At 40.3% G+C, this 24,318-nt stretch overlaps 2 protein-coding genes across 2 annotated transcripts; both read right to left on the bottom strand.

Annotated features, from left to right (window-relative positions):
• Positions 1-2,928: 2,928 nt before the first annotated feature.
• Positions 2,929-12,405, bottom strand: rab38a (RAB38a, member RAS oncogene family). Its single transcript, XM_039826212.1, has 3 exons — positions 11,977-12,405; positions 8,384-8,664; positions 2,929-4,172 (listed from the first exon to the last, which is right to left on the bottom strand). Exons 1-3 carry the CDS (start codon positions 12,176-12,178, stop codon positions 4,017-4,019), a joined length of 639 nt encoding a protein of 212 aa, XP_039682146.1. The 5' UTR covers positions 12,179-12,405; the 3' UTR covers positions 2,929-4,016.
• A 422-nt stretch (positions 12,406-12,827) lies between these two features.
• Positions 12,828-21,584, bottom strand: ctsc (cathepsin C). The gene is made up of 8 exons (XM_039826203.1): positions 21,425-21,584; positions 20,383-20,528; positions 19,557-19,711; positions 17,736-17,891; positions 17,238-17,356; positions 15,661-15,792; positions 14,998-15,230; positions 12,828-13,647 (listed from the first exon to the last, which is right to left on the bottom strand). The coding sequence occupies exons 1-8, from the start codon at positions 21,582-21,584 to the stop codon at positions 13,381-13,383; spliced, it is 1,368 nt and encodes a 455-aa protein (XP_039682137.1). The 3' UTR covers positions 12,828-13,380.
• Between the last annotated feature and the right edge of the window lie 2,734 nt (positions 21,585-24,318).

Here is a 24,318-nt window from a genome sequence, read left to right as displayed (position 1 = left end):
TTGCACAGAAATCCTTGCAAACTCCAGCTAAAGGCTATTGCGAACATTAAATACAATTTACAACACAATAATCGTAACAGCACTGACAGGTAAAGTTGTGTGCATTATGTAAAATGTCCACTTGTGAGTGTGTAAGTTAGTGAGTGTGTGAGTGTGTGAGAAAGAGGGAAAGAGGAAGCCCTTTAAGTCATCCTGAAATCACGTGCAGCTTATTTTCTCCTTATCCTGTATGACTGAGAAGTCTTGTGATTATAGTCCCTTGTTATGGTCCCTCTCTCTCTCTCTCTCTCTCTCTCTCTCTCTCTCTCTCTCTCTCTCTCTCTCTCTCTCTCTCCTTTTTTCTTCTTTCCCTCTAATATGGGAAAGGAATCAAGAAGATCTAAAAAGACAGGGCCTGTAAGTAAAGAGAAACAACTCTATCAGTCTCTCAGCAGCCTGTTGCCTTAGAGACTAGCAGTGAGCGAGAGTGTGTGTGTGTGTGTGTGTGTGTGTGTGTGTGTGTGTGTGTGTGTGTGTGTGTGTGTGTGTGTGTGTGTGTGTGTGTGTGTGTGTGTGTGTGTGTGTGTGTGTGTGTGTGTGTGCAGAGAAGGGGGTCGGCTTCTGACACACACCAGAGGAAAATGCCCACAACATCTCTCCCTGTTCCCTCTGCCCTGTGTTTTTCTCTCACAAATTGTTACATCAATGCTGACAATCCGATCCAGTTAATACAAATCAGAGAGTGCCACAGTCTTTCTCCCTCACCTCTGAATCAATAATAGATTGTGTCTTTGTGTCACTGGGATGAAAAGAAACCAGTGTTAAGCGAGGCACAAAATGTTATCTTCTGAGGCCGTTAATTAGACAGAGTGTCAGGAGAAAGGAGAGGTCTGGTGGAGGCAAAAGGCTGAAAAAGGTTGGGTAACTGGACAGAAATGTTTTGGTACAAATCAGGCAACATCGTACTTAAATCTGAATTAATCTAATTTATATGGCCCTGATCTTGGGTCTTCTTTGTGTGATTGCTTTTTTTCATATTAAATCACTGAAACTAGCTAATTAACAACCAAAAATAGTCTGGCAGTGTAGTCAACCCCAGGTTTACTTATTCTTTGCTTAGCAGCCACAAATCCCAACTGGAAGCTATATTTGTTCTCAAAGAAATTATCATCAGTATCAATACATTCAAGGGACAGTATGCTATGTCATGACCTTCAAAAGAGTATTTTCAGATAATTGTCTAATGTCTGCAGTGGAACTTAGTGTGAAGGTAAGACGGTGTATTGCAGGCTGGCTGCAGTCACACGGCAGATCGGAGGCAGGTCACCGACGACAATAAATCAACAAACAAGACCTACTGGAATCTGGACTTTTTCTTTGTAAAAGCAGATTTTCAGCATATTAGCGAGAGTGACCGGTAACACATACTGCGAGAAAAACATAATCCTCTTCTAAGAGGAATGGAGGAATGTTTCTCCTCAAGTCTTAAATGTCTTTAAAAAAGAGAGACACTTGAAATAAATTATGTGGTTTAGTACCAGAAGAAGATATCTGAATTGCATTACATTTGAATTTGCTGTGCTTTGATTAAATCTGTGAATTTGAAACGATATGTTCCTGTCCGAGTTTTAATAGCCACCTTCCAAAACTAATGTACTGTTTATCATGTAGATCATGTGCATATCATGTACATAGATCCAGAAATAATGATGTAGCTTTGAGCACAAATCATGTTGTACGTTTACTGATTGTAACAGTGAATGATTCGGAGAATGGTGCATTAATTAACTACATATGCAAAGGATATCTGACCTGATTGGTTGTGAAGCTGCTGGTCGCAAAACGTTTCCTTCTGTGTGTTTTTTTTAATGTGGATCATAACAAGGCTGAGCATTTTATTCTTCTTCTTTATACCAGCTAAAAGCATTTTAGTGATTTAGTTAGAAAAATAATAGGGGGGTATCGATCAAGCGTGTTTTGGTCACAACCCTAAAACTAAATAACTGCCTAGAGATATGAATGCTTTAAAATTTTCATTGGATCAGGGACCCATATAAATAATATTGTTCTCCGCTGGAGCCCCACCTAAATTTCTGTGTATAGGATACAATATCTGGATTAACTGTCTATGGGGACACAGACATGGTGGGTTAAATCTGCTTTCTTAAAACATATGAAATAATAATGAAATGAATCTACCTTTAAAGGTCCCATGGCATGAAAATTTCACTTTATGAGGTTTTTTAACATTAATATGCGTTCCCCCAGCCTGCCTATGGTCCCCCAGTGGCTAGAAATGGTGATAGGTGTAAACCGAGCCCTGGGTATCCTGCTCTGCCTTTGAGAAAATGAAAGCTCAGATGGGCCGATCTGGAATCTGCTCCTTATGAGGCCATAAGAGAGAGAGACATCATGGCTTTCAAACAAGCAAACTGGCAGCTGGTCAAGGCCACACCCCACCCTCCACCTTGCCCCCCCTCTCTCCTCCACAATAGCTACAGACACAGAAATGGCACATCCTAAGGAAAGCTCATTCTGGGACTGGCTCTAGTGGCTGTAATTCTGCACCAAGGCTGAATTTCGAGAAAGAGACTTCAGATACAGTATTAGGGGACCACTAAGGTCTATATAAAAGCATCCAAAGAGCACCATGTCACGGGACCTTTAAATATAAACACAAAATCCACTGTACATGTATGTTAGAAAAAGTGTGTTTTGTTGTATGTCAGTTTAGCTTATAGGCTACTGCAAAAGAGTGACACTGACGCTGAAATGTTGTCCACTTACCCAGGTGTTTTCACTGCTGCCTGATTAGACCTGTCCTGTTAATTAGTTGCACCTGTGAGGGAAGGACTAGTTCCACCTATAGCAGTGTTGGTCTAAACAGCCAGAGTGATTGAAAACACCTGGGTGTGAAGATTATCGCATTAAATCACATCCAGACATAAGTCAGTAAAGCTATGGTTTATTCATATCAACATGTTGAGAACTGGATACATCTTTGGTTCTACAATCTATCTCATTATACTGTATATCATATTTACATGTTATATATATGCATTTATCCCATAATTACAAATATTACAAATATTGAACAGTGGAATATAAATGTAATATAAAACCATTGAATTAAAATGGAAACAATATTATCATAGTATTTTGAATATGTTGCCATGGGAATGAGTGGAATTCCACCTCAGTGATGAAAAGTAAGGCCATACATAACTTAAGTGCACTTAAAAATAAAATATGTAGTGAATATTTCTATTGAAGGCATTGAATAAAATAATTTGTATTAGAAAAGGCACTTTAATGACATCAATATAATCTGATATACATTATTGGAGCCGCCAGATGTACATGACGGAAGTCAAGAAAAGACAATGAAAAAGTAAAATAAAATAAATGAAACCAGATTTAAAGAAATTATATATCTAATAACGTAGCTGTAGTGTTATCAGGACTGAGATTGAATTGCTTTGGTTATCTGAAAGGAAACCTATATATAAATGTGCTTTTTCGCCTGCTTATTAGCCCAGAATGGCATGTGAAAAACTAAAAAGAAACTGAATGAGGAGAAAGAAACAAGCAGAGACCAAAAAAAGAGTGGGCAAGAGAAGGAGGGAAAAAAAGAAACACCTAATGTGGTTATTGAATAGAGATCATCTCCATGGACCTTTATACAGAAATACTGTGATTTGCTGCAATCTTTCTGTTCATGTGTTCATTAACTGTGTCTCCATGGTAACTGAAGTGGCAGTGTCAAGGCTTGAAGTCGCCCAGAGGGTGACCTTGTCTTTGACAAGCACACAGCTGCATCCATCTCTCTTTCTCGCTTTCTGTCTCCATTTCTTGAGCCAGCTGCCTGTCTGTCATCCACTCACCCAACCCAAGTTACCAGACAGGAAAAGAGTTGGCACCTATACATGCTTCCTAAAAAAAACAGCCAAAGTAGTTCTCCCTCTGTCTCCTGCTCACAGACAAACTCGACTTTGTGTGTAATGAGATACAAAAGAATATCCAAATGCCAGGGGCTATTACTGGGATCTAAAGCAGGAGGAGCATGTCCCGCCTTTGTCCTTCTCTAACTGGGGGGTGATGGTGTCTGGGACTTCTGATTGGAGCATGTCATTCTCACTGGCAATGATGTGTTTAACCAAACAGTTAGCTGCTTCATCGATGTTGATGTTTTCCTGAAAAGAGAAGAAAAAATTGATGGAAAAAAATAGAAAAGATAGAAAGGTGGAGAAGAGAAGAGAAGAGAAGAGAAGAGAAGAGAAGAGAGAAGGAGGCAAGAGAAATTGATTAATGCAAGCATTTTGATGAAAGGGAATAAAACAAGTGCGGCAAGAAAAACCTGTGAGAGCAGGTGAGTGAACCAAATTGGCCGTTACTAAACTGAGGCTGGTGTGGATGACACACCAGCCAGCAGCCATGATGTGAACACAAACTGAAAAGGGGAGTTTTACATACATGTCGTCACAGCTGCTGCCAGTGGTCTCTGCATGTTGAGGCACTGACAAATAACAATACAACCTCATCCCTCCTTTACACACAAACACAATGTGATGAGTGATATAAGTATAGTAAAGTGTGTGAAATCTCTGAATTGATTATTTGAACAATAGCATTGGAGTGTAAGAAATACAGAAAGTAACCAAAAATAGTTAGATATTTCTAACTATTTTTGTATGTCTACATGTACAATATTATAAATTATTCTCAAACTGAATATTGGTGCCTTACATACTCTTGCAGACAATAAAATGAATGTCTCTGTAATAGTGGTTAGACTCTCACAATAGCAAAACAGCTACAGTCATAAAAATACTATACAGACTCTCACATAATAGGAATATACATATTCAAACCCAAATGTTATGATTAATTACTCACAATGTTATTAATTTTTCAAGGATCTGCATCTAATGAAATCAAACAAAATTCATCAAAAATAATTCATTAGGTACTGAATAATGTGAAAGTGTGTTTTCTGAGCTTTAATTTGATGTCAACAGGAGAGAATAAAAGCTATGTCAACAAAATACAGTTGCGTAATGTTTTAAATAAACAGTGCTAACAACAGAATGATTTTGGTCTGACAGAAATAAATAAAGTGCTGCTCATTCTATTTTATTCTATTCACATTTTAAAGTTGAATCAGGTTCAACTTTACACAGTATTGTTGCACCAGTGCATTTGTGAATTATTCTGTGTTTATTTATTGTCATTATGAACGGTTGTTTTGAGTGAATTTTACCTTAATTGGAAACAGACAGGAAGCAGTGAGCTTGATTTACAAACCTATTCTACCTGACAAAATAAAACACTAATGCAAAATGTCCATTGTCAACAGCACCCACAGATTAGGCAGCACCCATAAGATTTAGAGTGACTTGGACCAGAGCTTAAGGCTGAGTAAACTAGAGAAATGGCTCACATGAGGAGAGGGCCAGCAGCGAGTGTTGATAAGATACACACACATGCACAGAAATTCTTAATTTGTGATGCACTCGCCGTAGAAATGCTGAATATTCATAAGATCTTACAGTGTGTTCAGTGGATGTGACTTGCTGTCGTCTGCAGCACCCTGAGCTTCTCACACACACACACACACACACACACACACACACACACACACACACACACACACACACACACATACACACACAAACCCCTCTGTGTGCCACATGGTGATCTATCACACTTATAGATCTGGAACAAACGATTCTTCCAAAGTAAAACAGAACACAACAAAACACCTTCTCTACAATCTGCCAACTTCACTCTCTTCCTGTGCATTCTTGTGCATGCAGAACGTGTGCAGCATTGTTTAAGATAAACGTTTGAAATAATTATTCTGACAGGTTATTTCGCAGTGAGTATGTCAGATATATTACACTCTATACACTCATTCAGCACAAAAGGAAAATGTATACTTTCTTGTACAAATGACACTTGAGACATCAAGATGCATATGGCTTAATATTTTGCTATTTGTATTTACGGTTACAAATAGACTCTTGGCAGTTTTTTTTCTTTGTTTTTTAAACAAACACAAAACAAAGGTATGGGATTCAGACTCTACCAGTAAAAATGTTCACATGCCGGCTCACACTGTGAGACCATCTACAATTTTTCAAAAATGCCACATTACTGGTGGTGGTGCTTTTAAGTAAGTAAAACCTCTCAATTTCTTTACTGGTTTACTTTCTTGATTTCAACAGCTTAAATCCTTAATTGATCTTAGCCACCTTTATTGTTCTTTCACTGCAGCAGTTATCGTTGGTCACCACTATTTCCAGTTACCTCCTCCACCTGTTTGTTATTCAGAAGGTTATCTCAAGGGTAAGACATTTGTTGCAAAGCCAATAAGTCAAAAAACAGGTGAATAGTTGTTGGTGTAGAATCAGAGCCATGACTTTTTAAAGGACTTTTTACTTATTTGTGAGTAAAATGAATAATCATTTTCTGTTAAAGGTCCAGTGTGGAACATTTTTAGTTGTTCATTATCAAAATCTGTGTTGCCTGTTTACAAACGTGTCCTTTTTCATGAATATTTACCACCACCATCAATTCCAAGTATTCCTTTTGGGTTGAAATTTTACATTTGCATTTGCATGAACTGGGGTAGACACTCCATAATCATGCGCCATCTTGAAATACTTTAGCCGGTAAGGGACATACAGGATATACTGCTCCTCCTTTCGTGTTTTCGCTGTCACATGATAAACTCACAGGGTGCTGCTAATGCTGCTAATGGGTATCGTAGCTTCCCGGCCCCGGCAACTTTGAAGAAGGAAACATGGAGGACCACACGTATTCAAAATCCAAATTTCAGGAACAGGAGTCTTCTTCTTCTCCCAGAAAAAGAAAAAGGATATTGAAAAGAGCAAGAGACCGGCTTTTTGAAGCGTGAAGGCTGCGAGAGAGTTGATTGCGATATATGATCTCAACGCTAGATGGGAGAAATTCCTACACATTGGACTTTAAAAAAATAACTAAATATTTAGAGGACTGTGCTGCCTTGGTGAGGGCACTCTTTCTAGTAAATAGTAAATTAACTAAATACCTAATACTTTCTATTATCAGTTTGTTGCAGTTGTGCACCTCCAATAAATAGCAAAGTAACAAACAAAACAATAGAGAGCTAGTTTCACTGCAATTATTTTTACTGTATATGGATAACGGTTTGTCTTTGTGTGTGCGTGCATGCATGTGTGTGTGTGTGTGTGTGTGTGTGTGTGTGTGTGTGTGTGTGTGTGTGCACGTCTCAGTCTATTTTCCTCTCTCATCATCCAGCTGTGAGATTCCTGATCCACATTAGGGCTTGTGTTGGTGTCTCAGTGAGTTGTGTGTAGGTGGGTGAATCCTGATCTCTCAGTCAGGATTTACTCACCACATTCTTTCATTTCTGTCTGCATCAATACGTCTTGAATTATACTGTATTTTAGTTTCCTCAAGTTTAAATGTTTCATATTTGTCTTTCATATTTTATCATTCGTTGTGTTTATCTGTGTACTTTGTTGCTCAATTAAATACTTTGTGTCCAATTCAGACTGTATAGGTTACATGTGCTTAAGACTTAAACTGGCAACATGCATACATAAATACATACATGGTCACATATAGTGTAGTGAAATCTCCAAATCTCCAAAAATGTAAGCTCTTGTTGCTTCAGTCAGTGCACTGATTCACATGGCTGTGTGAATACCAATATAAAGGCAATTATAGTGCTTTAACCTTTAGATAAAGCCTTAAAAGTTAGTTGTTTCTCCATGTTTCCAGTCTTTATGCTAAGCTAAGCTAACCATCTCCTGTCTCCTGCTTCATATTTTAGAAACAGACGAGAGGGATATCCATCTTCTCATCTAACTCTCGATGAGGAAGAGAATGAGCCTATTTCCAAAAAATTTCAAACTATTCCTTTAATCTGTGTCAGTCAGTAGAAAATAGTGGACTGCTACATTCCTGCACATCCAGTCTGGATGATAGAGAAGCTGATGCAAGTGCAGCTGACCTGAAATAACAAAGTGGGAATGTCTGCTGTGAGACTCAGCTCTGCTCGTTGACTGAAGCAAGTAGACAGTAGTGAGTCTGTTAAACTCAGCACTTTTAAAGGATTTCTGTGCCTCTGTGGTGGCGTCTCCACAGGGTAGGGAGTCAGATGCTTCTCAAGGACATCTGAACAGGAAGGACACGCCTACTTGAACCTCAGAGCTCCTGTTGAAATGCTACTTTTTATATCCACAGCACCACAATACTAGCTATGTCACTGCTTTGTATTTATGTGTGTGTGTGTGTGTGTGTGTGTGTGTGTGTGTGTGTGTGTGTGTGTGTGTGTGTGTGTGTGTGTGTGTGTGTGTGTGTGTGTGTGTGTGTGTGTGTGTGCAATCTTTCTCACCTTAGCAGACGTCTCGTACCATCCCACAAAGCCGTTGTCCTGGCAGAATTGCTCCATCTTTATTCCATTATTGGTCAGTACGTCCCGGCCCTGGTCACATTTATTAGCCAAAAGCACAGTGGCTACATGTTTCCCATTGGCAAGTGACAGTTTGGAATCCAAGTCCTCCTTCCATTTGGTGACGGCCTCAAAGGAGGCAGGCCTTGTGACGTCAAACACAATGAAGGCACCCATGGCCTCGCGGTAGTACACACGGGTCATGTTGCCAAACCTCTCCTGACCTAGAAGACACAGATGGACAAGGACGCAGATACACAGAGAGAAATTCATCTTTTTATTTTGTACCCATTTCTAGGGAGATCAGCTACATGCTGGCACCGAAAAAGCGATGCTGTACCACCTCAGCAGCAAACCCACACAGAGGATTTTATCACACTTCTGTCTCATATGCACATGTGGTGCATGCAAGTATTACCAACATACCTCACCCACTCTCTCAAACACACACACACACACACACACACACACACACACTGACATGCATGTTTTACTGTTACTTACTCTGTGTGTGTGTGACTGACATGCATGTTTTACTGTTACTTACTCTGTGTGTGTGTGTGTGTGTGTGTGTGTGTGTGTGTGTGTGTGTGTGTGTGTGTGTGTGTGTGTGTGTGTGTGTGTGTGTGTGTGTGTGTGAACTGTAAAAATTGAGGCTGAAATTAATTCGATAAGCTCCGTAGGAATGTTGTATCCACACACATTTTTCCCATCCATAACGTCTGCCAGAGCACCATCAGTAACAGCATAACAGTTCAGTTTGCGGGCAAAACCTCAACTGATCCTCCTAAAAACAGTTTGCATGGGATCATTTGCTTTTCACTTGCCATCCTGCACAGCTGGATCAGAGCACCGGGTCAGCCTCACAACAGCTGGGATGAGGTCTCAATTAAGGACATATCAGAAGGGCAGAGCCTTGTGTTATATTAATACGTATCATAGTATAGTATTACTGTATACCAAGTGAAAAATTAGGTTTCCAGCTTTCTGTGTAAGCCAACTCAAACATGTTTTCTGGGCAATGACCAAATAATAATAATTAAAAAAAAATGGTTTCAAATTTAAGTATTTCTCTATAACATTAAATTTGAATGACAATAATTTATGTTAAAGTTCAGACAACCTTGTTATGAGTAACAGTTGTGTGTTCATGTCGGACGACGGTGCTTTTAGTAGAGAAGAAGCTGATTTAAAAAGTAGGTAGTCAGGGTAAGGAGTGTCAATGGCTTCATTTATAGGGATTACTATTATTATGTGGTAATTCAGGGGAGATGAGTAGAGCAGAAGAGTAGAGCAGAAGCACACATCTGGAGTTCTACTTGTGCCACAGACCTTCACAGCTCAACATGTATATCTGTGTGATTACCAAAGGCTGAACAGTAGGAAAGCCCCTCTAATAAGCCCTAAACCAACCTCATTCACATCTTTATGGTATATGCCCGTGCAGCTAGCCACGTCACCCTCTCAGCCCTGGCCATGAAAGAAATGGCAGTCAAAAATAGAACGGATGAAGTTATAATTTGTCTTGGGAAATGCACAGAAATGGCAAGTGATTTATTACATCTGTGGCATGAGAAAACTTCTATCATCAAACCCCCAAACAAACCGACAGCAGTGCTGGCTGAAGTAAAATGCCAGATGCAAATTAATTATTTGCACATGAGGCACATTTAATCTACATATTTGTCTTGTTACCACTGTGTTTATTTTTGACATAATCTGTGTCCCTTCTATGATCCAAACTAAATGGAGAACCCATAATGGACAGGCTATGCAGAACTAAGATTAACAATTCAGGCTTTCCCACCTCAAGGCTTATAACGTTAGAGCACATACAGTACAGACCTATAGCAGTTTTCTCTGAGGGAGACACTCCTCTATAGTTCACAATAAAAGCTTTCTGTATACAAGAGCTCAGGCCTCAAATCTCCCTCACATGAGTTTAAGACACATGACTGCTTGCGCTTACTGGAGAGGGCGCACAGGAGGGGAGAGAGCAGCAGGTCAGAGGATTCTTCTAAACCTCAGCCGACACTCATGTGAGATGAGACTGCTGTAGCCTTTAGGTTTGTTATCTTACCCAACAGCATCCCACTCAAAAGCCTTTATTATTACTGCGTTTGCCAAAGGCAATCACGGCATTTAAATACTGTATTATGTTAAATAAATTATGTTAAATACTAATTTCTCCTTTTTTACAGAAGATATTCTCTATTTTATTATCCAATGGACTTCTCCGCTCTCCATGTCTAAGTGGACGAGTCATACGAACCCCAATAAATGCACACGACGTAGTACAAAATGAAAATAAAACAAATTACAAGAGTATCCGAGAAAGGTCACGCAGCTCAGCATATCGCAGAGAAGAGGTGAGTGGCCAGTGGGGGGCAAGACAGAATTACTGTTATATATTGAATAAATGCATCTCTGTATGCATGAATGAATTCATTCTTAGCCTTTTAAAATCATAAAGACAACTTAGATGCCACCACTACTCTGCCCCACATAATGAAGCAGCTTTAACCACATTTGGTTTATGAAAGGTCACAAATATTTTGTTGATTTAATATCAACAGAATATATGTAATACTATTCATGTACAATATGTGATTTTGGTTTCAGAGAAAGTTTCTCTGTTTCATGACTTCTCTGGATTGAGCGTGTGTTCCTTGTGATTGTAAATAAAGAGCAACATGTAATTGCAGCTATGCGTTTCCAAGTGATTTGATGTGAGTAATGCCAACAGGTCAGCTGGTCCACATGAGGAATTTTAACCCTTAATATCATCCTGCCACCAAAATGGTTTAATAACAACTGTGATGAAGTGCTCTCATGCTCATTAATCACTGACCTAAACTATCTGTATATCAAAAATACACAGTTCTCCACATTTGACTTGAAACAACTATATTTTCCATTTGAGCAGCTGACCTCAGATCAGTCTTTAATTTATTATTTGGAAAGTTTTGTATGTAACCTAAAATGGAAAAGAAGTAGGTTTTTATAACCACCACACTGTGATTGTGAAGCAGATTCATTCAATCATGTGACGTTTGAAAAAGAAAACAAGACATAATAATAAGCATAATTTCCTCTAAAAATAGCTTGGCACTAATATCAATGAATTTCCAAATGAAGCCTACAGCTAATTCTACTTATAAGTTTTTAATAGATTAGGTGATTTTGTCTACCAAAGTGTGTTGCCAACAGACAAACACTATTTTCTAAAGAATATTAACCAATAAACTAATATCCATCTATTTTTGACCAGTGTGTCTTATCATATTGGCTACATCTTTCGAAATCCATACATTCTAATTGTTTCAAAGATACTAAATAGGCAGTTATCCTTATTGGCCGTGGCTCACTTCAGAACATGTGTAAAGTTTGACTCAAAGGAAAGTAAATCACAGAAACCACCTGGGAATTTCAAACTTATTATCAAAATTTCCATAACACCACATATTTGTTTCCCCTCCTGTAAATCTGCTTTAACTCATGTGAGCCGTGCGTAAAAGCTGGACTGTGTGTTGTACCTGCAATGTCCCACAGCTGTAGGCGCACCGTTTCCTGGTCCCAGTTGAGGACTTTGAGTGCGAAGTCCACCCCAATGGTGGCTCGGTAGTTGGGGCTGAAGTTGTGATGGACATACCGCTTGATGATGCTGGTCTTGCCGACCCCGAGGTCCCCTATCACAAGAATCTTATAGAGATGCTCCTTATTGTGGTTGTTCTGCATGGCGACCGAGGAGGGCGAGAGCTGAGCATGAATCCACCGTAATGGAGAGGACCGGTGGGATGAAAGGGGAAAGCAGAGCACCGGACAGCGCGGAGAGAACTGAAGAGAGTTGGGAATGAGAGAAAGGGGAGGTGAGGTACGCCCTGGCCCACAGAGGGAAGTAGAGCACAGACGTCTGGACCTTGTGACACACGCAGGCGAGCTGCCTGGGAGTGCCACCACGCATTTAAACATCCGAACGGCACTTTTAATATCAAGTCAGCAGTGGAAGAATTATTTAGATCACGTGCTTAAGTAAAACAGTAGCATGCAATGTAAATACTTTAGTACAATTGCTTAACTACAGTACCAAGTGCATGTACTTAGTTACTTTCATCACTGTGAACCAGAAAATTAAACTAAGATTTACCCACATAAGGAGCTTGTGCCAGTATATCAACCGTTTTGTTTCATCATTCCTTCAGCCCCTTACACAGTAAGCTATTGTTTTGCCCTTAGAAGGTATGGTTTCACCCTCCTGTTGTTTGTTGTAACCTTGTCATGCATTTTTGTGCATGCTAGTCTTTGCTTTAGATAAAACTGTTGATCCACCCCAACCAAAGATTAAAAAAAATAATAAAAAAAACATTCCAGGAAGATTTAATTCAAATTGTGTTTCATCTTCTATCACACACAAAGAAAACAGACATTTAAGAATGCTTTTAATCTGTCCAATTTAAGAAAAACAGTGCAAATCAGAATAAAAAGGCACTACAATCAGTAACATCCCTTTATCGATTGATTAAGAATTCCCTTTAAAATCCTCCACAGGGAACACGGACAAATTGCCCCACAGAGAAACATGGCAGTCACGGTTTCAATTTGATGCAAGGGCAGAAGATATTACAATTATCCACTGTTGCTTCCCTGAGACAAAGAATCAAGGTCCTGACTCCTCCTCATGTGTGTATCGATGCATTTTGATTCCAAGTTTATGTTGGCAGTTACAGCTTGAATTAACATTCTAAATTCATGGCATCATAAGAGCAGAGTAACTGTTTCCCTCAAATAAAAAAAATTGCTGTAAGTGGTATGTGTCAATACTTTTAGAAACAAACCATAAAACTATTCACTAATGTAAGATTATAGTTGTCTAAATTTACTACAACAACAGTGCCCGGCTGTTAAAACCACTCATTCCTTTCATCCTGAGTTTACAGCTTCTACAGTTTGGGAATGGGGTTCGCTGCAACTGCAATGCTCTCAATGGCACACTCGTCACTGCCCCGGCGAATTCGGAAGTAGCCGTCCTCGCCCCAGCCGGTGCCCCAGCTGTTCTTGACAATCCAGTACTTCTGTCCGGTCATGTGGCAGCGGCCATACCCCACCAACAGCACGGCATGGTTGGTCAGCTCGAAGGGATTGAAAGGGCCTGCAAGGCCTGTGTGGTGGTAGATGCCCTCCTTATAGTTCATGAAGTCAGGGTAGACCTTGGGAAGGAGAGGGATGATTTACTTTACATTTTACACTTTATACCAAATCCAAGATATACCTATGAATCAGGAGGCTGTACAGAAATTACAGAATACACTTCATTCAGAGAAAAAGGTTACATTTACGAACAAACTATTACTATAATAAATGAGTAAATTAACGGGAATCACTTTCTCTGTCTGGTAGCATTTTGTGGTTTGAGGTTAACAGGAAAGGTCAAACCTGTACTTCCAGATAATTAGCAAATAGCTTATGTTAACAGTTGGTGGCATAATACTATACAGTATATGGTGAATTAAATTAGATTAGAGTGACAAAACTGCTCCATTTGAAATATGCACAAAAAAGCAAAGTTTGAAGGTTTTGCAATACAAAAGAGAAGCATTATATCTTATTATCATTATAAGATGATATCTTGCAGGGTTTCCTTCAGTGTTTTACAGCAGAGATGGGCCACCTTCCTTGATGCAAAGATCATGTCCACTAACATCGTAAAAATGAATACACTTCGGAAATAAAACTTTGACCATTAAGTCCACAAGGGGTTGAAATTCACTAACCGTAGAAACAGTAGAAGACATGAATATTAAAATGTCTTCTTTGGTGTTAATTCAGAAACACTACGTGAACATGTGAAAGCTTTATATAGGTCTTTTATGGCCTGAATATCTATTGATTCTTAGATTTATCCTTAAAGCTACGGTGCGTAGTTCCACTCATGAGGAATTCAAAGTAATGACGACAACACTGTCGGCGCGTCCACATGATACAAGCCTCTTATGATCGCGCACCACCCCCACCCCTCCTCCACACAGTTGCTAGTAGCCAAGGAGGACATGGAGGATTAAAAAAACATGATGGACTCTTCAGAAGAGGTAATTATCTTCACTCAAATTTCTGTGTGCGAAAATCGCCGGACGACACAATCTTCTGAACATAGCCATACTGAGAAATACAGAGAGAGTTGTGTGCAGCTGATAGTCTTAATTAGCTTTGTAGCAACTCATTTGGCAATGGCTTGAATGTAACGGACGTTCATTAATATCAATAAGTTATGCACTAAAGCTTTAAGATTCTTTTGGAAAACAAGATCTCAAGCAGTAGAAATCTTTCCTAAAATCTCAACTTGTGAAGAGGATTTATTTTGAAATTGGATAAAGTGGCTTCTAGTTTAACTGGACTTCTGCAAGACACAGTGGCTGAATTTGGGCTAAAATAAGCAATTTCTGACAACACAGGTTAAACTCAACTTAACTGCATTGACAGATCAAAACCACCAATTGTTTATTGAACACATACTGTATGTATTGGAATAGCAATTAGGAAACTGTGAGCATCTGGTTTACCTCAAAGGCGACCCCCATGGGTCCATTCTTGACCAGTTCCAACATCATTGCCATCTCACTGCAGCCCCCATAAAATCCCCCGACGTAGTTGTATTCTGCGGTGTAAATGCGGCCACAGTTTTGAGGAACGCCACACGGAGAGTCCTTTGCAACATATGGAAAGCATGACTCATCCACAACGCCGAAATCCTGCACATATTTCCCAATCAGGTATGGGAACCCACCATCGCAACCTTAAAGAGGAGAGATGAAGGTTAAATCTGGTTTGTTCAATAGGTCTGAAATTCAGAGTTATCATTATCAAGAAATATTTTAAGAGGTTTACTTGACTTTTTAACTTGGAGAAATCCCTCTTGAAAAAATAAATGAGGCTTTTTCCAGGACTCTTCAAAAATAATTAGTGGATATTCACTAATCATTGCAGTTATAAACCGCTCAATATACAATACTTTCTAAAAAAACAAACACTCAAGTGTTACTTGTTTTGATAAAGGAGGACGGTGTCCCAGAGTTTTCTACATACAGCAGTACTACACTTTTTCATCATTATCATGTATCGCAATATGAATATTCAACTAAGAACATGTTGCCCGATTCATATTTGCAATACTTGGCTATTTTAATGGAAAATGAAACAAGATTTTAGATGGAGAGTTAGTTTACCTTGAGAATATTCAGAACAGGAGACCACTTGTTGCGGGCTGAGGATGGGAGTCTCAGTGTTGTTGGTGAGGATTCGAACACGAGCTTCCAGCATTCCCATGGAGGCAAAAGAGTAGCAGCTTCCGCATGATGCTGAAACGGAACGTCAAAGATTTACACTCACACTGCTATGCAATACAACAGCACTGCAATAAATCCTGACTTTGTAAAGCTTGTGATGTTCAGTTTTTCTTGATTGTACAAGTCAACTGGTGTTGTACTAGATCGCATTATATTAAGAGGTACTTCTAGTAATTCTGTCCTAATCTATGTAAATAAAGTAGACAAAACATTGGAAGCACCTTTCAATATAATGCAATGCTGCAACGCCAATAAAAAGTGGCAATAATGTCAACACGTCTGACATTGTCAACCAAAACTGTCCAAAGATACTGTACATGCAATCTGCTACAACACCCCTGAAATAAACTCCTAATAAATTGGTAACTCTGTGCACTTTCATTGCACATTTGTTCAAGAATACAATGTTTCTGTAATGTTCCTGCCCCAGTATACCCAATGGAGCAATGCACAGAGACAGATACACTGATTAAAGCCACTGGTTACCATCAATAGTGTGGGACACCAGGTTCTTAATAAAATGCTCTGCAGAAACAAATTAGGTCAGAGAACATAGGCTGTTGGGATTTGCAGTGTGCTTTAATTGTAGTAATGATTCAAGTCAGGGAGACAGTGAGAACAGTTTTCATTTAGATCTAAGTCTCTTAAGACTAATAAGTTGTACAACTATTTAAACTAAAGATCAGTGCTAGTGGGAAAACGTTGTTGTCCTAATATTTTAGAAGTTTCTGAGATGAGAGATGAAAGGTTTGTCATGTTGGACCCACAGGACACAAACATTAGAGCTCTCTCACAGGACTTATGATGAAGCTTTAATCTGCTACAATGCCAGTTACACCTGCATCTTCCCTTAAAAGTCACTGTTGGTGTTGCATGTGATTTAGAGTTTAGAAGCAGGCAGACCAATTTATCCTCAATCATACCAATTTTTGTGAACTGAAATGGAACCTACCAAATCCACCTGACTCGAAACACTGAAGCAAAAATAAGCTCAGCAGCACTGCAAAGTGGCTTAGAGGGCTTCTATTGAAACTCTCCAGCCCTCTCCAGATCCTTAAACCCAGTTCTACAGAGGCCCTCTCAGTCACTCAAACTACTCACCACGAATAATCCCTCCACCCTCACACTAAGCTGTGCAGAAACACAGGAGGAGAGCAGAAAGCAGACCCAGGTGTGCCAAGAGGGAGGCCAAGTAGGCGACGGGCTGCTGTTCAGTGTCTGCCCTTACTGACGGCTGCTCAAGTGTAAAAGTACACCTTTGTCTGCCTCCTACAAGTCTTCCGATTGATACATACATATTCCATTTCTAATGTGTGCACACAGATACAGTATAGTACAGTTATCTCTCCATCTTCTCTTTGGTATGTCTTGAATGAACTACCTTTGCATGTCGGCGCACAACAGTAAAAAAAAATACTGCGTTTCAAGGTTTCTGCAGGACAGCAATTTAATTTCACCTTGGTTTCGCACGGGGCTGACGAAGTTAACGCCGTCAACGTTCCTCCAATCCCAGTGCTCAGGTAGAGCTGCCGCCATCTTGGCTAAATCAGCTTTCACAGGCATAGGACGAACACGCCTAGCGTAAAAATAAAGAATCACATGTGAATTTTGTGTTAGATATTTTGCATTGAAAAACTGTTTTACAGAAAACCTATTACTATAGATATGAAATGCATGTAGCTTGCCATTAGGAGTCATCTGTTTAGGTGTTGTGTGTGATGGAGTACTGGTACTGTGTATAAAAGCAGTTTCATACACCTCCTAACTGAATGAATAGGACAAAGCCCGGCAGGATTCATGGAGAATAAAGACGTAGTAGTAATAATAGTAATTTTGAGCATACTAGTTATTAATTTAGGAGCCTGTATTACTAATTTGAGTGCATGTGTTTTTTTTCCTCCATGACACCTGTCAGACATTGTAGTATAGTATGGGAAATGCAAGTAAATACTCACACAGGGATACGGGAGGCGGGCCCCCCTGCTCTGTAGTGCAGCTCCTTCAGAGTGTACATCTCATGCTCTGGGTAGGGCGCAGCCTTCCACGATTTCTGAACAGAGTTAATGGAATCGATGAAGTCCAGGTTGTGTTTGTAAGGCTTCTGGAACAGACTAGAGGGCGAATAAGGAAACGTGTGGTTGTGGTTGGTTTTTTATTTTTAAAAAGGGGCTCGTCTGCCACACAAACAGAAGAACAAAGACATTGGAAGCAATTATTCTTCAGTTGAATCATAGTATGTCACCAATGTTAGTTGGTTAACGTGTACAGCTTTGACAAAATACCCACACCTGACAGTGTAATAAAATTATACACTAGCAATGCAAAAAAACTTTTAACTTGGATAATAAAGACCTGTATATATAATTTCCAGTTTTTGATACAGATGTCAAATCCAGCTTTGAAAAGCAGTTGCAAGCTGAATTGTTGCCTTGAGTGCTGAAGACTATTCCAGTAAGAAACTGCACCTAACAGAAAGTTAATGAGGGTAGTACAACTCCCAACACAAATGTCCATCCAGACTAAGACAAGGCAGACCTATCCACTACAAAATCATGTGCAGAAAAGATCCTACTCCAGTTAATAAAAGTCCAGCCAAAAGACAAGTGTAAATGGGTGCAAATATTCACATTTTATGCTGAAAGAATGTGTTATCTACAGATTAATAATACACAGTTTAAATGTTTCAGTTGCAATTGTGAGCTTCCTGTATGTGGGGAAAACACAGCAAGATATAGTGCGGTTTCCTGATTTAAGGGCTTTCATACACACTGACCAAGCATGAGTAATAGCACTCTATAGCAATAGCATCCCAAAATGGCTTGAAAGTTATGTGGAAAAGGGCTCTTTTTACCCAGTAGAAAGTTGAGCATTAATAAAAAAAAATATATAAATAAATAAAATGCACTAAACAAGGAGGGTTAACTTCCAAAGCTTTGCCTTCACAGACAGACCTCAAATTCCACTGATCATCTTTATCAGTGGAGGGACAAACATACTGTAAACATTAAGACACTCTTGCATACCCTAAAAAAAAGACGGGATAATGTGGATACACCTCAATATGCAAATACTTAGAATAGAATCAATGCTGAAGAGCAAGCTGGGGCAAAGATGAACACAAACATACATTTTGACTGTGAATATACAAACCTTTTATATTTTTATGATGTAATTTGTGTTTATAAATATAATATATACAATATGATAAATTAGCAGTTTTGGTGGGGAGCCCAGACAACACAGTGGATCATACACGTGAGAGAGAAACAATATTTAATTCAGATATATTTTTATGGTTTCAAATTACAATAAACTTGAAACTTCTGAAAACCTGTAACTTTACAATAACCTTGTTTAAATCCAACTGGAACCAAAGAGACCAGGAAGCAGCTTTATGTTGCCAGAAACTGAGTCATCGTACATTTCTTAATCAAGTAATTAATTTCTGTATTGTCTCCTCAGCAACGATTGTGCGTCAACATTAGATTTATCAGATGTGAATTCAGATTCTAGGCCCATTTGCAAGGCTTATGGAAGGTGAGTGAGGCTAACTCAGTTCACCTCAGGGGAGGAACAAGGGAAGAAAGGAAAGTGTAGATTAAAGCCAAGATGTGAAACTGCACAGTACACTGAAAGCAAGGACCATCAACACAGCCTTTGCTGAGAGTCTGTGTACAAACAGATTTTCCCATGTACCACTGATGTCTAGCTCGTTAGCTAGCATTTCTCTACTTTGCATTTTTCTGGGATGTAACAAGCTATCATAATGTACGTACCTGCTGCTGAAAACTGGTTTGTAATCTATTTTGGGTGGTACTGATTTCACTCTCTTCCCCACAAAACAGGCCCAGTTGTGTCCCAGAACATCATGGACCCACCCTGGCAGGGTCTGGTCACAGTAGCTGGTCACCTTAGAGCCATCTTCAGTGTACTGGAAGTGTAGGCAGACAATCAGATTAAGGCAAACCCTCAGGATTTAAAAAAGCGACTAAATTAAGATCACAATAAACCATATAAGGTAAACTATTTCCAGTACATTATTCAAAAGGAATTACGTTGAAACAACCAAATATCCACATTCTTCTCATATCGCTACATTAAACTAAATTAAGTCTAGAAAATGGGGAAGTTGAACTAGACATGAATAAATCATAACCTGGTTTTGAAGACAGACAGGCTGAGACACATCCCTCAACTCAGTGTCATGTGAGTGACTAGAAATATCACATGACTTAAACATTAACCTTCAATATAGCGGCATATTTCCAACTAATTTCAGCCTGCCCTAAGTGTACTGTAGGTACGCATATTTTCCAGATACCATCATATCAGTTGAAAGGACAGGAAATTGAGTGATAGTGAAACTAAACATTTAATGTCAGGGGGTGCTGAATGATGAGATGAACTTTGACAACATAAAGTGAACAGTGCATAAAACAAGCTGAGTTATTATATTAACGATGGGATAATAACTAGCTTAATGCAAGCGTTTTCAATAGATTGCAGTGAAACCTTGACCCAGGAAATTAGTGTTTTTTGCAGAATTACAATGAGAAGATACTGAAATTATTGCTCAAATTGTGCATAATATGCATATTTTACCTTGAAGAAGGCAAACCATTTGTACCCATTAATGACCACTTCAAAGCCCTGGTTGTAGATGAGGGTAAAGAAGCCGATCTTCCCCAGCTCATCTGTGGCTACAGACAGTTTCTCCAGGGTCACCGTCACTGTGCTCTCGCCTGTAGCTGGGGAGGAACACCACAACATACATGCAGGATATGATTCAACTTTTAAATTAATTTCCAATCATTAGTCCTCAGCAACAACTATGAACCCAGTGTTCCTACAATATTGAGCATGATTCTATTGCAATCTGATATAATGTTAATATAACGTTCTTGACTGGCTTTATGTGAGAGTAGTGAGAGCTACTAAAGTTGATACAGATTCTTGTTCATACATGAAATAAAGGGTTGACATTATTCATATCGATTTTATTTGTAAGGGCCATGTACGATATTATTCATAGGCTACTCATTTACATTAACATTATGTCCCAGAGTTAGTTTAAAGATTTTCATCTGTAGCCCCTTGGCAAGTCACAATTAAAACGCACACACAGAAAAGACACCATGAGCAGCAGGACATAACACACAATGTCAGCAACAAGAGTATTAATAACTTTCTATGATGCCCATGTCTATAATGCATTAGAAACATACTTATACATGTGTTATAATCTACTTATAGCACTGTATACTCAGTTATAAGCAGCCATAAATATTAATAAAGTTTTATAACAATAATCACATAAAAACATTTTATAATGACTTAGGTCCGGTATCATAATACGTCATACTTGCTGGTCACTCAATGACATTAGTTTTTGTAAGGATAATATGTGTATTATGTTATTCAAACCAGACTAACGCTACTCAAAGAGGAAGGGATCAGGGAATCACCTGCTTTAGTTTCCGTCTGTACTGAAAACCTAAATTCAACGGGCCCTAACATGTCACCTGATTTCCAAATTGCGGAACTACTCAAGAGTAACGTTATCTCCTTCCATCACTTCTGACCTATGCTTCTGACCAGTCCCATAATGTGAGTAGTTTATAGTGTGGTGGGGTTGTTTTTTTACCTTCAGCGGAGCAGTTAATGGTCTTGTCGTGTCCTCCTTTGGACACCTGAAACACCCATGTCCCCAGTAGCTCCTCATAGGTGCAGTTGGCCGGTGTGTCACCCCAGGACCCTTCAACCCAAAGCAGGAACAGACACACGAGCACACCGCTCAGCCTCATCTTCAGAGCAAACACAGCTAGTTTACCTACTTACACACACACACACACACACCTTAATACGCAGCCAGATCTGCGTCTTCTGAGAAAAGCAGAAAAGTTTGACCTTCTGCGCCACCTGCCCCACTTTAACTAGCTATGTAACCCCAGTCCTACGTCTGCTTTTTATGCAAACTGTAACTTTTTACAAAGATTCACATTTCAGCTTCTACAGTCAAGATAAGTCGCTGAAGCCCAACAGCACATGCGCGAAGTAGCTAGCAGTAATAAGAGGCTAGCTAGCTAACGTTCTCGGTAGCTAAAGCAGATCTACGCATATTTTTCAGCTCATGTGTATTAATTTAATGACATGTATACGAGCTCTCAGCACGCTGTACGTAGCTTATCGTGACTTAAACAGTATTCCACTTCTAGTCCGTCCTACAGAGATTTCAGCGAACAAGGAACCACACACCAGTTACTTCTCTCGCCATCGACCGTCCTTTGTCTGTCCTTTTTTTTTTTTCTTTTTTCCTTTTTGGTTTCGTTTTCCTTGGTCATATGACCCGACAGCTGGGGACATGCGCAGTAGACGCGAGAAAAGTGAAGCGGGGGGCCGCGCGTTACATCCATTGACATATGGGGCCGCAGGGAGCATGCATGGTGGGTAGTCAAAAAATCTGAAAAAAAAACGTAGGTGTTGCTTGGGTAACCTAATGGTAATAATCACATCCAGGGTAATAATCTGTGAGTGACTGACAAAAAAGATGTTCATTGACTTTTTTTTAAATTTCAGATAATTATAGCTTTAATGATATTTCTAGTTGAATATCAGCAAAAATAGAAATAAAATGTAGGCTATTTGTAAGTATCTGGAAGTGACACGATTTCCCCCCCTTCAAATAGAGATATTTAGCCTATCTTTTGACACTTCTATGCTATTTATTTGATGCTTAAGGGTACATTCTGTGTTTTAAGAATTTATTTTACTTTTGAAGTTTTTTTGGTCCTATAGCATAGGCCTATAGTAGGCATGTTTCACAACACTCATTTGTCATAGAAAAAGCACAGCCAGGTATAATTTATAGCTATAACATTACACTACATGTCATTTAGCTGGTGCTTTTATCCAAAGCGACTTAAAATTGCTATACACTGTATGTCAGAGAAACTAGGGGTTAAGTGTCTTGCTTAGGGACACATTGGTTGATGTATCACAGTGGGAATTGAACCCTGTTCTCCCACACCAAAGGCATGTGTCACAGACACCCATTAATGACTACTGCATTGCATTTAGGTGTGCCAGTTCCAATGGCCACTGACACGGCTTATTTTAGTCCAAAGTGGGTCAATTTATGGACTAGCATCCTTAAAAAATCACCACAATTGAACAAAGAAAAGTAGTTTCTATTTCGTATAGGCTTCGCCCTCTAAGAGCGGTTGCTATTTGGTTCATCCCTCGCGAAGATTTATTTCGTGCCCTTGTGCCCTGCCCGGGCCTCTCTTACATCAGCAGCTGCTGTATATTACAGCTGCGAAATCAAAGATCTGCTCCCAGTTTTTCTAAAGCAAGCAGAATGAAGACTTCCAAGTCCAGTGGTGTTCGCCTTTGTACCGGCTGTCAGACCGGCTACATCCTGCCTACAGATCTCCACCTGAGCTGTGAGGCATGCCTTGGCCCCGTCCATGCCGGACTGGCACTTACCCCACAGGCCGCCTGCCAGTTCTGCGCCTGCCTGCCGACGGAGGAACTGAAGCGACAGGCAGACTCCTTGTATGTACAGAGCCGCCATCCAGTCACGCTCCTCTGTGGCTGCGCTTCTTGGAGCTTCAGCCCTTCATCGAGGAAGCGTTCACTCACCCCGGGAAACTGAAGGCGCCGGTGTCCCGCTATGCGCCATTCACCAGGGTCCACAGCGACACAGAAACAGGCTTCCCATCGGTCCTGCCTCTGGAGCAGAGCCTAGCTTCTATCCTGCTCCCGAAGGACTGTCTGTGTCCAGGTCACCGACCGTTGCACCAGTGTGCAGCCCAAGGAATCGTGGAACAGAACAACATTGCTCTGCTTGTATTTGCTGTCTCCGCCATGGCCACTAAGCCCGGGGCGCTCCCCCCCGGACTTGGTGACCGAGATCGGCAAAGCCATGACTGCCATCCTGACCCTCACAACGGCTTCCACGGTTGTGCTGTCCAGGATCATGGCATAATAGACCATAGCACAGCGGAACATCTGGCTGCACATGTCTCAGCTACCCGCTGAGGTCAGGCGTGAGCTATTGGATGGTCCCATAGCCCCCGATGGGCTATTTGGACCGTGCCTTCAGACTGCCACAACCCACATGCACCAAGCGGCCGAGGAAAAGGAAAGGTTGCGGAAACTCGCCTCCTGGAGAGCGGCACCTCAGCCACAACACCGGCACCATGACGGGCGCTCAAGGAGAAAGCGCCCTGCAGCCTCAGCTGTAGCTGCGCCTTCCCCACGCTCCTCCGTCCCGCTCTACTCCCCCCCCACAGCGGCAGCCTCCGCCATCAAACCACCAGGCTCAACGCGGTCGAAAGACCATGCGGGCAGCACCCACCTGGTCCAACCTACCCCCTGAACCACCTCACAAACAGCGGCGTCAGTGACAATGATGGGACGCGGGGAACGTATGTCTCACCCCAGCTGAGAGTCTGAAACACAACAGCCCTTTTCAGGGCCACACTCCTTCATCTGAAGAGCAGTTTCCTCTGAATCAAACCGCCTTTGCTCTTGCTG

The sequence above is a fragment of the Perca fluviatilis genome, chromosome 2 (assembly GCF_010015445.1).
Source record: "Perca fluviatilis chromosome 2, GENO_Pfluv_1.0, whole genome shotgun sequence".
NCBI classification, from domain to species: domain Eukaryota; kingdom Metazoa; phylum Chordata; class Actinopteri; order Perciformes; family Percidae; genus Perca; species Perca fluviatilis.
Note: the sequence above shows the minus strand (reverse complement) of the source record. Positions and strands in the feature narration are given on the sequence as shown.